At 61.4% G+C, this 17,951-nt stretch overlaps 1 protein-coding gene across 1 annotated transcript in view; it reads right to left on the bottom strand.

The window, feature by feature from the left end:
• Positions 1-9,959: 9,959 nt before the first annotated feature.
• The window catches only part of LOC140409369 (probable N-acetyltransferase camello), a 91,316-nt gene continuing 83,324 nt past the window's right edge, over positions 9,960-17,951 (bottom strand). The window contains exons 2-3 of the mRNA XM_072497814.1: positions 12,439-13,202; positions 9,960-11,700 (exon numbers count right to left, since the gene is read on the bottom strand). Of these exons, the coding sequence (XP_072353915.1) occupies positions 11,669-11,700; positions 12,439-13,177 (771 nt within the window). The 5' untranslated portion in view covers positions 13,178-13,202 and the 3' untranslated portion in view covers positions 9,960-11,668. The remainder of the gene's footprint in view (positions 11,701-12,438; positions 13,203-17,951) is intronic.

Below are 17,951 nucleotides of genomic sequence, written 5' to 3'. Positions count from 1 at the left end.
GGCCGCGTAGGACCCCTGCCTCTCCGATCCGGCTGCGTAGGACCCCTGCCTCTCCGATCCGGCCGCGTAGGACCCCTGCCTCTCCGATCCGGCCGTATAGGACCCCTGCCTCTCCGATCCGGCCACGTAGGACCCCTGCCTCTCCGATCCGGCCGTGTAGGACCCCTGCCTCTCCGATCCGGCCACGTAGGACCTCTGCCTCTCCGATCCGGCCGTGTAGGACCCCTGCCTCTCCGATCCGGCCACGTAGGACCCCTGCCTCTCCGATCCGGCCGTGTAGGACCCCTGCCTCACCGATCCGGCCGCGTAGGACCCCTGCCTCTCCGATCCGGCCGTGTAGGACGCCTGCCTCTCCGATCCGGCCGTGTAGGACCCCTGCCTCTCCGATCCGGCCGTGTAGGACCCCTGCCTCTCCGATCCGGCCGCGTAGGACCCTGGCCGTGCTGATTCGGCCGCGTAGGACCCCAGCCTCGCCGATCCGACCGTGTAGGACCCCTGCCTCTCCGATCCGGCCGTGTAGGACCCCTGCCTCTCCGATCCGGCCGTGTAGGACCCCTGCCTCTCCGATCCGGCCACGTAGGACCCCTGCCTCTCCGATCCGGCCGCGTAGGACCCCTGCCTCTCCGATCCGGCCGTGTAGGACCCCTGCCTCTCCGATCCGGCCACGTAGGACCCCTGCCTCTCCGATCCGGCCGTGTAGGACGCCTGCCTCTCCGATCCGGCCGTGTAGGACCCCTGCCTCTCCAATCCGGCCGTGTAGGACCCCTGCCTCTCCGATCCGGCCGCATAGGACACCTGCCTCTCCGATCCGGCCGTGTAGGACCCCTGCCTCTCCGATCCGGCCACGTAGGACGCCTGCCTCTCCGATCCAGCCGCGTAGGACCCCTGCCTCTCCGATCCGGCCGCGTAGGACCCCTGCCTCTCCGATCCGGCCGTGTAGGACCCCTGCCTCTCCGATCCGGCCGCATAGGACACCTGCCTCTCCGATCCGGCCGTGTAGGACCCCTGCCTCTCCGATCCGGCCACGTAGGACGCCTGCCTCTCCGATCCAGCCGCGTAGGACCCCTGCCTCTCCGATCCGGCCGCGTAGGACCCCTGCCTCTCCGATCCGGCCGTGTAGGACCCCTGCCTCTCCGATCCGGCCGTGTAGGACCCCTGCCTCTCCGATCCGGCCGCGTAGGACCCCTGTCTCTCCGATCCGGCCGCGTAGGACCCCTGCCTCTCCGATCCGGCCACGTAGGACGCCTGCCTCTCCGATCCGGCCGCGTGGGACCCCTGCCTCTCCGATCCGGCCACGTAGGACCCCTGCCTCTCCGATCTGGCCGCGTGGGACCCCTGCCTCTCCGATCCGGCCGCGTAGGACCCCTGCCTCTCCGATCCGGCCGTGTAGGACCCCTGCCTCTCCGATCCGGCCGTGTAGGACCCCTGCCTCTCCGATCCGGCCGCGTGGGACCCCTGCCTCTCCGATCCGGCCGCGTAGGACCCCTGCCTCCCCGATCCGGCCGCGTAGGACGCCTGCCTCTCTGATCCGGCCACGTAGGACCCCTGCCTCTCCGATCCGGCCACGTAGGACCCCTGCCTCTCCGATCCGGCCGCGTAGGACGCCTGCCTCTCCGATCCGGCCGCGTGGGACCCCTGCCTCTCCGATCCGGCCACGTAGGACCCCTGCCTCTCCGATCTGGCCGCGTGGGACCCCTGCCTCTCCGATCCGGCCGCGTAGGACCCCTGCCTCTCCGATCCGGCCGTGTAGGACCCCTGCCTCTCCGATCCGGCCGTGTAGGACCCCTGCCTCTCCGATCCGGCCGCGTGGGACCCCTGCCTCTCCGATCCGGCCGCGTAGGACCCCTGCCTCCCCGATCCGGCCGCGTAGGACGCCTGCCTCTCTGATCCGGCCACGTAGGACCCCTGCCTCTCCGATCCGGCCACGTAGGACCCCTGCCTCTCCGATCCGGCCGCGTAGGACCCCTGCCTCTCCGATCCGGCTGCGTTGGACCCCTGCCTCTCCGATCCGGCCGCGTAGGACGCCTGCCTCTCCGATCCGGCCGTGTAGGACCCCTGCCTCTCCGATCCGGCCACGTAGGACGCCTGCCTCTCCGATCCGGCCGCGTGGGACCCCTGCCTCTCCGATCCGGCCGCGTAGGACCCCTGCCTCCCCGATCCGGCCGCGTAGGACCCCTGCCTCCCCGATGCGTCCGCGTAGGACCCCTGCCTCTCCGATCCGGCGACGTAGGACCCCTGCCTGTCCGATCAGGCCGCGTAGGACCCCTGCCTCTCCGATCCGGCCGCGTAGGACCCCTGCCTCTCCGATCCGGCCGCGTAGGACCCCTGCCTCTCCGATCCGGCCGCGTAGGACCCCTGCCTCTCCGATCCGGCCGCGTAGGACCCCTGCCTCTCCGATCCGGCCGCGTAGGACCCCTGCCTCTCCGATCCGGCCGCGTAGGACCCCTGCCTCTCCGATCCGGCCGCGTAGGACCCCTGCCTCTCCGATCCGGCCGCGTAGGACCCCTGCCTCGCCGATTTGACCGTGTAGGACCCCTGCCTCTCCGATCCGGCCACGTAGGACCCCTGCCTCTCCGATCCGGCCGCGTAGGACCCCTGCCTCTCCGATCCGGCCGCGTAGGACCCCTGCCTCTCCGATCCGGCCGCGTAGGACGCCTGCCTCTCCGATCCGGCCGCGTAGGACCCCTGCCTCTCCGATCCGGCCGCGTAGGGCCCCTGCCTGTCCGATCCGGCCGCGTAGGACCCCTGCCTCTCCGATCCGGCCGCGTAGGACCCCTGCCTCTCCGATCCGGCCGCGTAGGACGCCTGCCTCTCCGATCCGGCCGCGTAGGACCCCTGCCTCTCCGATCCGGCCGCGTAGGACGCCTGCCTCCCCGATCCGGCCGTGTAGGACGCCTGCCTCTCAGATCCGGCTGCGTAGGACCCCTGCCTCTCCGATCCGGCCGCGTAGGACCCCTGCCTCTCCGATCCGGCCGCGTAGGACCCCTGCCTCTCCGATCCGGCCGTGTAGGACCCCTGCCTCTCCGATCCGGCCGTGTAGGACCCCTGCCTCTCCGATCCGGCCGTGTAGGACCCCTGCCTCTCCGATCCGGCCGCGTAGGACCCCTGCCTCTCCGATCCGGCCGCGTAGGACCCCTGCCTCTCCGATCCGGCCGTGTAGGACCCCTGCCTCTCCGATCCGGCCGTGTAGGACCCCTGCCTCTCCGATCCGGCCGTGTAGGACCCCTGCCTCTCCGATCCGGCCGTGTAGGACGCCTGCCTCTCCGATCCGGCCGCGTAGGACCCCTGCCTCTCCGATCCGGCCGTGTAGGACCCCTGATTCACAGATCCGGCCGCGTAGGACCCCTGCCTCTCCGATCCGGCCGCGTAGGACCCCTGCCTCTCCGATCCGGCCGCGTAGGACCCCTGCCTCTCCGATCCGGCCGCGTAGGACGCCTGCCTCCCCGATCCGACCGCGTAGGACCCCTGCCTCTCCGATCCGGCCGCGTAGGACCCCTGCCTCTCCGATCCGGCCGTGTAGGACCCCTGCCTCTCCGATCCGGCCGCGTAGGACCCCAGCCTCTCCGATCCGGCCGCGTAGGACGCCTGCCTCTCCGATCCGGCCGCGTAGGACGCCTGCCTCTCCGATCCGGCCGCGTAGGACCCCTGCCTCCCCGATCCGGCCGTGTAGGATCCCTGCCTCTCCGATCCGGCCGTGTAGGACCCCTGCCTCCCCGATCCGGCCGTGTAGGACCCCTGCCTCTCCGATCCGGCCGTGTAGGACCCCTGTCTCTCCGATCCGGCAGCGTAGGACCCCTGCCTCCCCGATCCGGCCGTGTAGGACCCCTGCCTCTCCGATCCGGCCGCGTAGGACCCCAGCCTCTCCGATCCGGCCGCGTAGGACCCCTGCCTCTCCGATCTGGCCGCGTAGGACGCCTGCCTCCCCGATCCGGCCGTGTAGGACCCCTGCCTCTCCGATCCGGCCGCGTAGGACCCCTGCCTCCCCGATCCGGCCGTGTAGGACCCCTGCCTCCCCGATCCGGCCGCGTAGGACGCCTGCCTCTCCGATCCGGCCGCGTGGGACCCCTGCCTGTCCGATCCGGCCGCGTAGGACCCCTGCCTCTCCGATCCGGCCGTGTAGGACCCCTGCCTCTCAGATCCGGCCGTGTAGGACGCCTGCCTCTCCGATCCGGCCGCGTGGGACCCCTGCCTGTCCGATCCGGCCGTGTAGGACCCCTGCCTCTCCGATCCGGCCGCGTAGGACCCCTGCCTCTCCGATCCGGTCGTGTAGGACCCCTGCCTCTCCGATCCGGCCGCGTAGGACCCCTGCCTCTCCGTTCCGGCCACGTAGGACCCCTGCCTCTCCGTTCCGGCCACGTAGGACCCCTGCCTTTCCGATCCGGCCGCGTAGGACGCCTGCCTCTCCGATCCGGCCGCGTAGGACCCCTGCCTCTCCGATCCGGCCACGTAGGACCCCTGCCTCTCCGATCCGGCCGCGTAGGACCCCTGCCTCTCAGTTCCGGCCGCGTAGGACCCCTGCCTCTCCGATCCGGCCGCGTAGGACCCCTGCCTCTCCGATCCGGCCGCGTAGGACCCCTGCCTCTCCGATCCGGCCGCTTAGGACCCCAGCCTCCCCGATCCGGCCGCGTAGGACCCCTGCCTCTCCGATCCGGCCGTGTAGGACCCCTGCCTCTCCGATCCGGCCGCGTAGGACCCCTGCCTCTCCGATCCGGCCGCGTAGGACCCCTGCCTCTCCGATCCGGCCGCGTAGGACCCCTGCCTCTCCGATCCGGCCGCGTAGGACCCCTGCCTCTCCGATCCGGCCGCGTAGGACCCCTGCCTCCCCGATCCGGCCGCGTAGGACCCCTGCCTCTCCGATCCGGCCGTGTAGGACCCCTGCCTCTCCGATCCGGCCGCGTAGGACCCCTGCCTCCCCGATCCGGCCGTGTAGGACCCCTGCCTCTCCGATCCGGCCGTGTAGGACCCCTGCCTCCCCGATCCGGCCGTGTAGGACCCCTGCCTCCCCGATCCGGCCGTGTAGGACCTCTGCCTCTCCGATCCGGCCGCGTAGGACCCCTGCCTCTCCGATCCGGCCGCGTAGGACCCCTGCCTCTCCGATCCGACCGTGTAGGACCCCTGCCTCACCGATCCGGCCGCGTAGGACCCCTGTCTCTCCGATCCGGCCGTGTAGGACCCCTGCCTCCCCGATCCGGACGCGTAGGACCCCTGCCTCTCCGATCCGGCCGCGTAGGACCCCTGCCTCTCCGATCCGGCTGCGTAGGACCCCTGCCTCTCCGATCCGGCCGCGTAGGACCCCTGCCTCTCCGATCCGGCCGTATAGGACACCTGCCTCTCCGATCCGGCCACGTAGGACCCCTGCCTCTCCGATCCGGCCGCGTAGGACCCCAGCCTCTCCGATCCGGCCGTGTAGGACCCCTGCCTCTCCGATCCGGCCGCGTAGGACCCCTGCCTCTCCGATCCGGCCGCGTAGGACGCCTGCCTCTCCGATCCGGCCGCGTAGGACGCCTGCCTCTCCGATCCGGCCGCGTAGGACCCCTGCCTCCCCGATCCGGCCGTGTAGGACCCCTGCCTCTCCGATCCGGCCGTGTAGGACCCCTGCCTCCCCGATCCGGCCGTGTAGGACCCCTGCCTCTCCGATCCGGCCGTGTAGGACCCCTGTCTCTCCGATCCGGCAGCGTAGGACCCCTGCCTCCCAGATCCGGCCGTGTAGGACCCCTGCCTCTCCGATCCGGCCGCGTAGGACCCCAGCCTCTCCGATCCGGCCGCGTAGGACCCCTGCCTCTCCGATCTGGCCGCGTAGGACGCCTGCCTCCCCGATCCGGCCGTGTAGGACCCCTGCCTCTCCGATCCGGCCGCGTAGGACCCCTGCCTCCCCGATCCGGCCGTGTAGGACCCCTGCCTCCCCGATCCGGCCGCGTAGGACGCCTGCCTCTCCGATCCGGCCGCGTAGGACCCCTGCCTCTCCGATCCGGCCGCGTAGGACGCCTGCCTCTCCGATCCGGCCGCGTGGGACCCCTGCCTGTCCGATCCGGCCGCGTAGGACCCCTGCCTCTCCGATCCGGCCGTGTAGGACCCCTGCCTCTCAGATCCGGCCGTGTAGGACGCCTGCCTCTCCGATCCGGCCGCGTGGGACCCCTGCCTGTCCGATCCGGCCGTGTAGGACCCCTGCCTCTCCGATCCGGCCGCGTAGGACCCCTGCCTCACCGATCCGGCCACGTAGGACCCCTGCCTCTCCGATCCGGCCGCGTAGGACCCCTGCCTCTCCGATCCGGTCGCGTAGGACCCCTGCCTCTCCGATCCGGCCGCGTAGGACCCCTGCCTCTCCGATCCGGCCGCGTAGGTCCCCTGCCTCTCCGATCCGGCCGCGTAGGACCCCTGCCTCTCCGATCCGGCCGCGTAGGACCCCTGCCTCTGCGATCCGGCCGTGTAGGACCCCTGCCTCTCCGATCCGGCCGCGTAGGACCCCTGCCTCTCCGATCCGGCCGCGTAGGACCCCAGCCTCTCCGATCCGGCCGTGTAGGACCCCTGCCTCTCCGATCCGGCCGCGTAGGACCCCTGCCTCTCCGATCCGGCCGCGTAGGACGCCTGCCTCTCCGATCCGGCCGCTTGGACGCCTGCCTCTCCGATCCGGCCGCGTAGGACCCCTGCCTCCCCGATCCGGCCGTGTAGGACCCCTGCCTCTCCGATCCGGCCGTGTAGGACCCCTGCCTCCCCGATCCGGCCGTGTAGGACCCCTGCCTCTCCGATCCGGCCGTGTAGGACCCCTGTCTCTCCGATCCGGCAGCGTAGGACCCCTGCCTCCCCGATCCGGCCGTGTAGGACCCCTGCCTCTCCGATCCGGCCGCGTAGGACCCCAGCCTCTCCGATCCGGCCGCGTAGGACCCCTGCCTCTCCGATCTGGCCGCGTAGGACGCCTGCCTCCCCGATCCGGCCGTGTAGGACCCCTGCCTCTCCGATCCGGCCGCGTAGGACCCCTGCCTCCCCGATCCGGCCGTGTAGGACCCCTGCCTCCCCGATCCGGCCGCGTAGGACGCCTGCCTCTCCGATCCGGCCGCGTAGGACCCCTGCCTCTCCGATCCGGCCGCGTAGGACGCCTGCCTCTCCGATCCGGCCGCGTGGGACCCCTGCCTGTCCGATCCGGCCGCGTAGGACCCCTGCCTCTCCGATCCGGCCGTGTAGGACCCCTGCCTCTCAGATCCGGCCGTGTAGGACGCCTGCCTCTCCGATCCGGCCGCGTGGGACCCCTGCCTGTCCGATCCGGCCGTGTAGGACCCCTGCCTCTCCGATCCGGCCGCGTAGGACCCCTGCCTCACCGATCCGGCCACGTAGGACCCCTGCCTCTCCGATCCGGCCGCGTAGGACCCCTGCCTCTCCGATCCGGTCGCGTAGGACCCCTGCCTCTCCGATCCGGCCGCGTAGGACCCCTGCCTCTCCGATCCGGCCGCGTAGGTCCCCTGCCTCTCCGATCCGGCCGCGTAGGACCCCTGCCTCTCCGATCCGGCCGCGTAGGACCCCTGCCTCTGCGATCCGGCCGTGTAGGACCCCTGCCTCTCCGATCCGGCCGCGTAGGACCCCTGCCTCTCCGATCCGGCCACGTAGGACCCCTGCCTCTCCGATCCGGCCGCGTAGGACCCCTGCCTCTCCGATCCGGCCGCGTAGGACCCCTGCCTCTCCGATCCGGCCGCGTAGGACCCCTGCCTCTCCGATCCGGCCGTGTAGGACCCCTGCCTCTCCGATCCGGCCGTGTAGGACCCCTGCCTCTCCGATCCGGCCGCGTAGGACCCCTGCCTCTCCGATCCGGCCACGTAGGACCCCTGCCTCTCCGTTCCGGCCACGTAGGACCCCTGCCTTTCCGATCCGGCCGCGTAGGATGCCTGCCTCTCCGATCCGGCCGTGTAGGACCCCTGCCTCTCCGATCCGGCCGCGTAGGACCCCTGCCTCTCCGATCCGGCTGCGTAGGACCCCTGCCTCTCCGATCCGGCCGCGTAGGACGCCTGCCTCTCCGATCCGGCCGCGTAGGACCCCTGCCTCTCCGATCCGGCCGCGTAGGACCCCTGCCTCTCCGTTCCGGCCGCGTAGGACCCCTGCCTCTCCGATCCGGCCGCGTAGGACCCCTGCCTCTCCGATCCGGCCGCGTAGGACCCCTGCCTCTCCGATCCGGCCGCTTAGGACCCCAGCCTCCCCGATCCGGCCGCGTAGGACCCCTGCCTCTCCGATCCGGCCGTGTAGGACCCCTGCCTCTCCGATCCGGCCGCGTAGGACCCCTGCCTCTCCGATCCGGCCGCGTAGGACCCCTGCCTCTCCGATCCGGCCGCGTAGGACCCCTGCCTCTCCGATCCGGCCGCGTAGGACCCCTGCCTCTCCGATCCGGCCGCGTAGGACCCCTGCCTCCCCGATCCGGCCGCGTAGGACCCCTGCCTCTCCGATCCGGCCGTGTAGGACCCCTGCCTCTCCGATCCGGCCGCGTAGGACCCCTGCCTCCCCGATCCGGCCGTGTAGGACCCCTGCCTCTCCGATCCGGCCGTGTAGGACCCCTGCCTCCCCGATCCGGCCGTGTAGGACCCCTGCCTCCCCGATCCGGCCGTGTAGGACCTCTGCCTCTCCGATCCGGCCGCGTAGGACCCCTGCCTCTCCGATCCGGCCGCGTAGGACCCCTGCCTCTCCGATCCGACCGTGTAGGACCCCTGCCTCACCGATCCGGCCGCGTAGGACCCCTGTCTCTCCGATCCGGCCGTGTAGGACCCCTGCCTCCCCGATCCGGACGCGTAGGACCCCTGCCTCTCCGATCCGGCCGCGTAGGACCCCTGCCTCTCCGATCCGGCTGCGTAGGACCCCTGCCTCTCCGATCCGGCCGCGTAGGACCCCTGCCTCTCCGATCCGGCCGTATAGGACCCCTGCCTCTCCGATCCGGCCACGTAGGACCCCTGCCTCTCCGATCCGGCCGTGTAGGACCCCTGCCTCTCCGATCCGGCCACGTAGGACCTCTGCCTCTCCGATCCGGCCGTGTAGGACCCCTGCCTCTCCGATCCGGCCACGTAGGACCCCTGCCTCTCCGATCCGGCCGTGTAGGACCCCTGCCTCACCGATCCGGCCGCGTAGGACCCCTGCCTCTCCGATCCGGCCGTGTAGGACGCCTGCCTCTCCGATCCGGCCGTGTAGGACCCCTGCCTCTCCGATCCGGCCGTGTAGGACCCCTGCCTCTCCGATCCGGCCGCGTAGGACCCTGGCCGTGCTGATTCGGCCGCGTAGGACCCCTGCCTCTCCGATCCGGCCGTGTAGGACCCCTGCCTCTCCGATCCGGCCGCCTGGAATTGGGAGTACCGGCTGGTCGCGTTTTCATGGAGGACACAGGCTTCGATGGCGGAGGCTAGGGTGAGGCCTTTAATGTTTAAGAGCTGCTGGCGTAGGGTGCCCGAGGTGACCCCAAAAACAATCTGGTCCTGAATCATATAATCGGAGGTGGTGTCGTAACCGCAGGACTGCGCGAGGATACGGAGGTGCGTAAGGAAGGATTGAAAGGGCTCATTCTTACCCTGCAGGCGCTGCTGGAAGAGATACCTCTTGAAACTCTCGTTGACCTCGACGTTGAAGTGTTGGTCGAGTTTGAGAAGGACCGTCTTGTACTTGGTCTTGTCCTCTCCTTCCGCGAACACCAGGGAGTTGTAGACATGGATGGCGTGTTGACCTGCTGTGGAGAGGAGGATGGCGATCTTTCTGGTGTCCGAAGCGCGCTCCTTTTCATTGGCTTCCAGGAAGAGCTGCAAGCGCTGTTTGAACAGCTTCCAATTGACACCGATATTTCCAGTGACTTGTAGCGGCCGCCGTGTGCTGACGGTGTCCATGGCGCAGGATGGCAGATTCCTGATGATTTGTAGGTAGGTACCACAGTTACCGGGTTCCAATCCTGGTACTATGATGTGTTGGGTGCTCTGCTACACAGACGAACCAACACAGTTCCGAATGGTACAACTCAGTTTTATTACTAACATTTATTTACAGTGGTAAACAAGTCCCCAGGGCCTGATGGGATCTACCCCAGAATACTGAAGGAGGCTGGAGAGGAAATTGCTGAGGCCTTGACAGAAATCTTTGGATCCTCGCTGTCTTCAGGGGATGTCCCGGAGGACTGGAGAATAGCCAATGTTGTTCCTCTGTTTAAGAAGGGTAGCAAGGATAATCCCGGGAACTACAGGCCGGTGAGCCTTACTTCAGTGGTAGGGAAATTACTGGAGAGAATTCTTCGAGACAGGATCTACTTCCATTTGGAAGCAAATGGACGTATTAGTGAGAGGCAGCACGGTTTTGTGAAGGGGAGGTCGTGTCTCACTAACTTGATAGAGTTTTTCGAGGAGGTCACTAAGATGATTGATGCAGTTGGGTAGTGGATGTTGTCTATATGGACTTCAGTAAGGCCTTTGACAAGGTCCCTCATGGTAGACTAGTACAAAAGGTGAAGTCACACGGGATCAGGGGTGAGCTGGCAAGGTGGATACAGAACTGGCGAGGCCATAGAAGGCAGAGGGTAGCAATGGAGGGATGCTTTTCTAATTGGAGGGCTGTGACCAGTGGTGTTCCACAGGGATCAGTGCTGGGACCTTTGCTCTTTGTAGTATATATAAATGATTTGGAGGAAAATGTAACTGGTCTGATTAGTAAGTTTGCAGACGACACAAAGGTTGGTGGAATTGCGGATAGCGATGAGGACTGTCAGAGGATACAGCAGGATTTAGATTGTCTGGAGACTTGGGCGGAGAGATGGCAGATGGAGTTTAATCCGGACAAATGTGAGGTAATGCATTTTGGAAGGTCTAATGCAGGTAGGGAATATACAGTGAATGGTAGAACCCTCAAGTGTATTGAAAGTCAAAGAGATCTAGGAGTACAGGTCCACAGGTCACTGAAAGGGGAACACAGGTGGAGAAGGTAGTCAAGAAGGCATACGGCATGCTTGCCTTCATTGGCCGGGACATTGAGTATAAGAATTGGCAAGTCATGTTGCAGCTGTACAGAACATTAGTTAGGCCACACTTGGAGTATAGTGTTCAATTCTGGTCGCCACACTACCAGAAGGATGTGGAGGCTTTAGAGAGGGTGCAGAAGAGATTTACCAGAATGTTGCCTGGTATGGAGGGCATTAGCTATGAGGAGCGATTGAATAAACTCGGTTTGTTCTCACTGGAACGAAGGTGGTTGCGGGGCGACCTGATAGAGGTCTACAAAATTATGAGGGGCATAGACAGAATGGATAGTCAGAGACTTTTCCCCAGGGTAGAGGGGTCAATTACTAGGGGGCATAGGTTTAAGGTGAGAGGGGCAAGGTTTAGAGTAGATGTACGAGGCAAGTTTTTTACGCAGAGGGTAGTGGGTGCCTGGAACTCGCTACCGGAGGAGGTAGTGGAAGCAGGGACGATAGTGACATTTAAGGGGCACCTTGAAAAATACATGAATAGGATGGGAATAGAGGGATACGGACCCAGGAAGTGTAGAAGATTGTAGTTTAGTCGGGCAGCATGGTCGGCACGGGCTTGGAGGGCCGAAGGGCCTGTTCCTGTGCTGTACATTTCTTTGTTCTTTGTTCTTTGTTGTTCTTTATCAAGGTGTGTCGTCACCCCTTCCAACTGTTGATCGAAAAATAAACAGTTCTTTGGGTCATAAGTCAATCCTCAGTTTACCAGTCACTTGAACCAAGGTGAAGTCCACCTGAAAGGCAAAAGCACGTTAACTGGTCCATGTGCAAAAAATGAAAATAGCAAAATCACAGAAATTAAAAGGGAAAAAACAAGGGCCAGACAAGGATTATCAGGAGGATCCTTACAGTAGGAAGCAGAGCAGAGAGAGAGAGAGCTGCTTCCACCTTGGCTCCTCTCTGAAAACCCCCACCTGCCAGCAAACAATCGCCATTAGTTGCTGGGCAGAATACTGTCCCTGGTCCCGTAACTCCAGCTAAACTTTGGACACTGAGGGCAATTTATCACGGCCAATCCATCTAACCCGCACATCTTTGGACTGTGGGAGGAAACCGGAGCACCCGGAGGAAACCCACGCAGACACGTGGAGAACGTGCAAACTCCGCACAGACAGTGACCCAAGCCGGAATCGAACCCGGGTCCCTGGCGCTGTGAGGCAGCTGTGTTAGCCACTGTGCCATTCACTTCCTCTGCTCGACTTAAAGGTCCATCTCCATTGATGATCAGTGGACCAAAATAAGAACTCAGGGAATGGACAGGAAGGGCTGTTACACAATCACCCCGTTCTGAATTGGGGACCATAACTGTAAATAATATTCCACAACTGTTCTCATCAAAACCTGCAGCAAGATTTCTCTATTATTCCAAAACCTGTGTAATAAAAAACAACAGGCTATTTGCTTTCCTAACTACTTCTATTTCTTACACTCTTATGTTTTCTTTTGGATGAATATTGTAATATCCTCCTCACCGTGACAGTGGGAGAGTAGCTCCTGTGTGGCACAGAGTCTGATGTGGTCACGTTGCTGTTTCTCCTGCGGCTGGAGCTCGGGCCCACGAGGGATGTGGTACTGGTATTTGCTGGTGGTGTAGTTGGTGACTTTGGCCAGAGGATGAGGCACCGGGATTGTGTCCACCAGGATGTAGCCCAGCTTTTGGTAGAGATTCTGTGCCTCTGTCTGAATGACAGAGGTCCTGAGCACTATGTCGGCAAAACCTGAGCGATGGGCAAACTCTCGGACAGTAAGGCACAATGCCTTGGCAATGCCCAGGCCGCGGTACTCCAGACACACATTCAGACGCTTCAGCTCCAACGTAATAGGTGAGAATTTGGACGGGATAGCTCCCACTGTACCAACCACAGATCCATTCGATACTGCCACCCAGAAACAGCAGGCTGGATGCTTCATGTAGGAGCTGCCAATGTCCAGGAGGTCCTGCATCAGGTTCTGTTCAATGATTTGAGACCAGATATGGCGAAGCAGCAGGTAGCCTAAAGCCAGCAAGATGACCATGAGAGAGAGTGAGAGAAGCAGAGAGCTGGACACAATCAGCAGCAGACAGAAGCTCAGTCCCAAGACGGCCACGGTGCAGGGTTGTTTCAGAACGTAACGACACGCTCTGGGAAAATGCTCTTGTACGCCAGACACATAAATATCCCGCACTGCGTCGTAATCACCTTCCTGGTACAGGCGAATCTGGTACCGCATGATCCTGTTAATTCCAGTCACCACCCTGGACAAAAAGTGAATCAAATGTTAAATAGACAAAGAGATTTATTCCCAAAAGAGAAAATGCTGTAGAATCTCAGCAAGTCTGGCAGCATCTGTAGGGAGAGAAAAGAGCGAACGTTTCGAGTCCGATGACTCTTTGTCAAAGTTAACAGAGAAAGTGGGAAATATTTAAACTGTGGAGTGAGAGTCACAGCCACAGTAACCCCGGGGAAAGAGTGTTAATGGTCACAGTAACCCCGGGGAAAGAGTGCGAATGGCCACAGTAACCCTGGGAAACTGGGTGCTAATGGCCACAGTAACCCCGGGGAAAGAGTGCGAATGGCCACAGGAACCCCGGGAAACTGGGTGCTAATGGCCACAGGAACCCCGGGGAAAGAGTGTTAATGGCCACAGTAACCCCGGGGAAAGAGTGTTAATGGCCACAGTAACCCCGGGGAAAGAGTGTTAATGGCCACAGTAACCCCGGGGGAAGAGTGCGAATGGCCACAGTAATCCCGGGGAAAGAGTGCGAATGGCCACAGGAACCCCGGGGAAAGAGAGCGAATGGCCACAGTAACCTCGGGGAAAGAGTGTTAATGGCCACAGTAACCTCGGGGAAAGAGTGCGAATGGCCACAGTAACCTCGGGGAAAGAGTGCGAATGGCCACAGTAACCCCGGGGAAAGAGTGTTAATGGCCACAGTAACCCCGGGGAAAGAGTGCGAATGGCCACAGTAACCCCGGGGAAAGAGTGCGAATGGCCACAGTAACCTCGGGGAAAGAGTGCGAATGGCCACAGTAACCCCGGGGAAAGAGTGTTAATGGCCACAGTAACCCCGGGGAAAGAGTGTTAATGGCCACAGTAACCTCGGGGAAAGAGTGTTAATGGCCACAGTAACCCCGGGGAAAGAGTGTTAATGGCCACAGTAACCCCGGGGAAAGAGTGCGAATGGCCACAGTAACCCCGGGGAAAGAGTGCGAATGGCCACAGTAACCCCGGGGAAAGAGTGCGAATGGCCACAGTAACCCCGGGGAAAGAGTGTTAATGGCCACAGTAACCCCAGGGAAAGAGTGCGAATGGCCACAGTAACCCCGGGGAAAGAGTGTTAATGGCCACAGTAACCCCAGGGAAAGAGTGCGAATGGCCACAGTAACCCCGGGGAAAGAGTGCGAATGGCCACAGTAACCCCGGGGAAAGAGTGTTAATGGCCACAGTAACCCCGGGGAAAGAGTGCGAATGGCCACAGTAACCCCGGGGAAAGAGTGCGAATGGCCACAGTAACCCCGGGGAAAGAGTGTTAATGGCCACAGGAACCCCGGGGAAAGAGTGCGAATGGCCACAGTAACCCCGGGGAAAGAGTGTTAATGGCCACAGTAACCCGGGGAAAGAGTGTTAATGGCCACAGTAACCCCGGGGAAAGAGTGCGAATGGCCACAGTAACCCCGGAGAAAGAGTGCGAATGGCCACAGTAACCCCAGGGAAAGAGTGCGAATGGCCACAGTAACCCCGGGGAAAGAGTGTTAATGGCCACAGTAACCCCGGGGAAAGAGTGCGAATGGCCACAGTAACCCCAGGGAAAGAGTGCGAATGGCCACAGTAACCCCGGGGAAAGAGTGTTAATGGCCACAGTAACCCCGGGGAAAGAGTGCGAATGGTCACAGTAACCCCGGGGAAAGAGTGCGAATGGCCACAGTAACCCCGGGGAAAGAGTGTTAATGGCCACAGTAACCCCGGGGAAAGAGTGCGAATGGTCACAGTAACCCCGGGGAAAGAGTGCGAATGGCCACAGTAACCCCGGGGAAAGAGTGCAAATGGCCACAGTAACCCCGGGGAAAGAGTGTTAATGGCCACAGTAACCCCGGGGAAAGAGTGCGAATGGCCACAGTAACCCCGGGGAAAGAGTGCAAATGGCCACAGTAGCCCCGGGGAAAGAGTGCGAATGGTCACAGTAACCCCGGGGAAAGAGTGTTAATGGCCACAGTAACCCCGGGGAAAGAGTGCGAATGGCCACAGTAACCCCGGGGAAAGAGTGTTAATGGCCACAGTAACCCCGGGGAAAGAGTGCGAATGGCCACAGTAACCCCGGGGAAAGAGTGCGAATGGCCACAGTAACCCCGGGGAAAGAGTGTTAATGGCCACAGGAACCCCGGGGAAAGAGTGTTAATGGCCACAGTAACCCGGGGAAAGAGTGTTAATGACCACAGTAACCCCGGGGAAAGAGTGTTAATGACCACAGTAACCCCGGGGAAAGAGTGTTAATGGCCACAGTAACCCCAGGGAAAGAGTGCGAATGGCCACAGTAACCCTGGGGAAAGAGTGTTAATGGCCACAGGAACCCCGGGGAAAGAGTGCGAATGGCCACAGTAACCCCGGGGAAAGAGTGTTAATGGCCACAGTAACCCCGGGGAAAGAGTGTTAATGACCACAGTAACCCCGGGGAAAGAGTGTTAATGGCCACAGGAACCCCGGGGAAAGAGTGTTAATGGCCACAGTAACCCCGGGGAAAGAGACCGAATGGCCACAGTAACCCCGGGGAAAGAGACCGAATGGCCACAGTAACCCCGGGGAAAGAGTGCGAATGGCCACAGTAACCCCGGGGAAACTGGGTGCTAATGGCCACAGGAACCCCGGGGAAAGAGTGCGAATGGCCACAGTAACCCCGGGGAAAGAGTGCGAATGGCCACAGTAACCCCAGGGAAAGAGTGTTAATGGTTAATGGCCACAGTAACCCCGGGGAAAGAGTGTTAATGGCCACAGTAACCCCGGGGAAAGAGACCGAATGGCCACAGTAACCCCGGGGAAAGAGACCGAATGGCCACAGTAACCCCGGGGAAAGAGTGCGAATGGCCACAGTAACCCCGGGGAAAGAGACCGAATGGCCACAGTAACCCCGGGGAAAGAGACCGAATGGCCACAGTAACCCCGGGGAAAGAGTGCGAATGGCCACAGTAACCCCGGGGAAACTGGGTGCTAATGGCCACAGGAACCCCGGGGAAAGAGACCGAATGGCAGTCCCCAGAGAGAACAAAAGGTGTGAAAGGCCAGTCAGCAGGGAAACTAACATAAGAACATAAGAACTAGGAGCAGGAGTCGGCCATCTGGCCCCTCGAGCCTGCTCCACCATTCAATGAGATCATGGCTGATCTTTTGTGGACTCAGCTCCACTTTCCGGCCCGAACTCACACTGTAAACTCTCACTCCTAAATTAAGTCCTAAATCTACTTCCCCTTATTTTGAGGCTATGCCCCCTAGTTCTGCTTTCACCCGCCAGTGGAAACAACCTGCCCGCATCTATCCTATCTATTCCCTTCATAATTTTATATGTTTCTATAAGATCCCCCCTCATCCTTCTAAATTTCAACGAGTACAGTCCCAGTCTACTCAACCTCTCCTCGTAATCCAACCCCTTCAGCTCTGGGATTAACCTAGTGAATCTCCTCTGCACACCCTCCAGTGCCAGTACGTCCTTTCTCAAGTAAGGAGACCAAAACTGAACACAATACTCCAGGTGTGGCCTCACTAACACCTTATACAATTGCAGCATAACCTCCCTAGTCTTAGACTCCATCCCTCTAGCAATGAAGGACAAAATTCCATTTGCCTTCTTAATCACCTGTTGCACCTGAAAACCAACTTTTTGCGACTCATGCACTAGCACACCCTGGTCTCTCTGCACAGCAGCATGTTTTAATATTTTATCATTTAAATAATAATCCCTTTTGCTGTTATTTCTACCAAAATGGATAACCTCACATTTGTCAACATTGTATTCCATCTGCCAGACCCTAGCCCATTCACTTAGCCTATCCAAATCCCTCTGCAGACTTCCAGTATCCTCTGCACTTTTTGCTTTACCACTTATCTTAGTGCCATCTGCAAACTTGGACACATTGCCCTTGGTCCCCAACTCCAAATCATCTATGTAAATTGTGAACAGTTGTGGGCCCAACACTGATCCCTGAGGGACACCACTAGCTACTGATTGCCAACCAGAGAAACACACATTAATCCCCACTCTTTGCTTTCTATTAATTAACCAATCCTCTATCCATGCCAGTACTTTCCCCTTAATACCATGCATCTTTATCTTATGCAGCAACCTTTTGTGTGGCACCTTGTCAAAGGCTTTCTGGAAATCCAGATATACCACATCCATTGGCTCCCCATTATCGACCACACTGGTAATGTCCTCAAAAAAATCCACTAAATTAGTTAGGCATGACCTGCCCTTTATGAACCCATGCTGCGTCTGTCCAATGGGACAATTTCTATCCAGATGCCTCGCTATTTCTTCCTTGATGATAGATTCCAGCATCTTCCCTACTACCGAAGTTAAGCTCACTGGCCTATAATTACCCGCTTTCTGCCTACCTCCTTTTTTAAACAGTGGTGTCACGTTTGCTAATTTCCAATCCGCCGGGACCACCCCAGAGTCTAGTGAATTTTGGTAAATTATCACTAGTGCATTTGCAATTTCCCTAGCCATCTCTTTTAGCACTCTGGGATGCATTCCATCAGGTCCAGGAGACTTGTCTACCTTGAGCCCCATTAGCTTGCCCATCACTACCTCCTTGGTGATAACAATCCTCTCAAGGTCCTCACCTATCATAGCCTCATTTCCATCAGTCACTGGCATGTTATTTGTGTCTTCCACTGTGAAGACCGACCCAAAAAACCTGTTCAGTTCCTCAGCCATTTCCTCATCTCCCATTACTAAATCTCCCTTCTCATCCTCTAAAGGACCAATATTTACCTTAGCCACTCTTTTTTG

This window comes from Scyliorhinus torazame, chromosome 3 (genome assembly GCF_047496885.1).
Source record: "Scyliorhinus torazame isolate Kashiwa2021f chromosome 3, sScyTor2.1, whole genome shotgun sequence".
Taxonomy (NCBI): domain Eukaryota; kingdom Metazoa; phylum Chordata; class Chondrichthyes; order Carcharhiniformes; family Scyliorhinidae; genus Scyliorhinus; species Scyliorhinus torazame.
The sequence above is the reverse complement of the archived record's forward strand: the minus strand, read 5'-3'. Positions and strand labels throughout refer to the sequence as shown.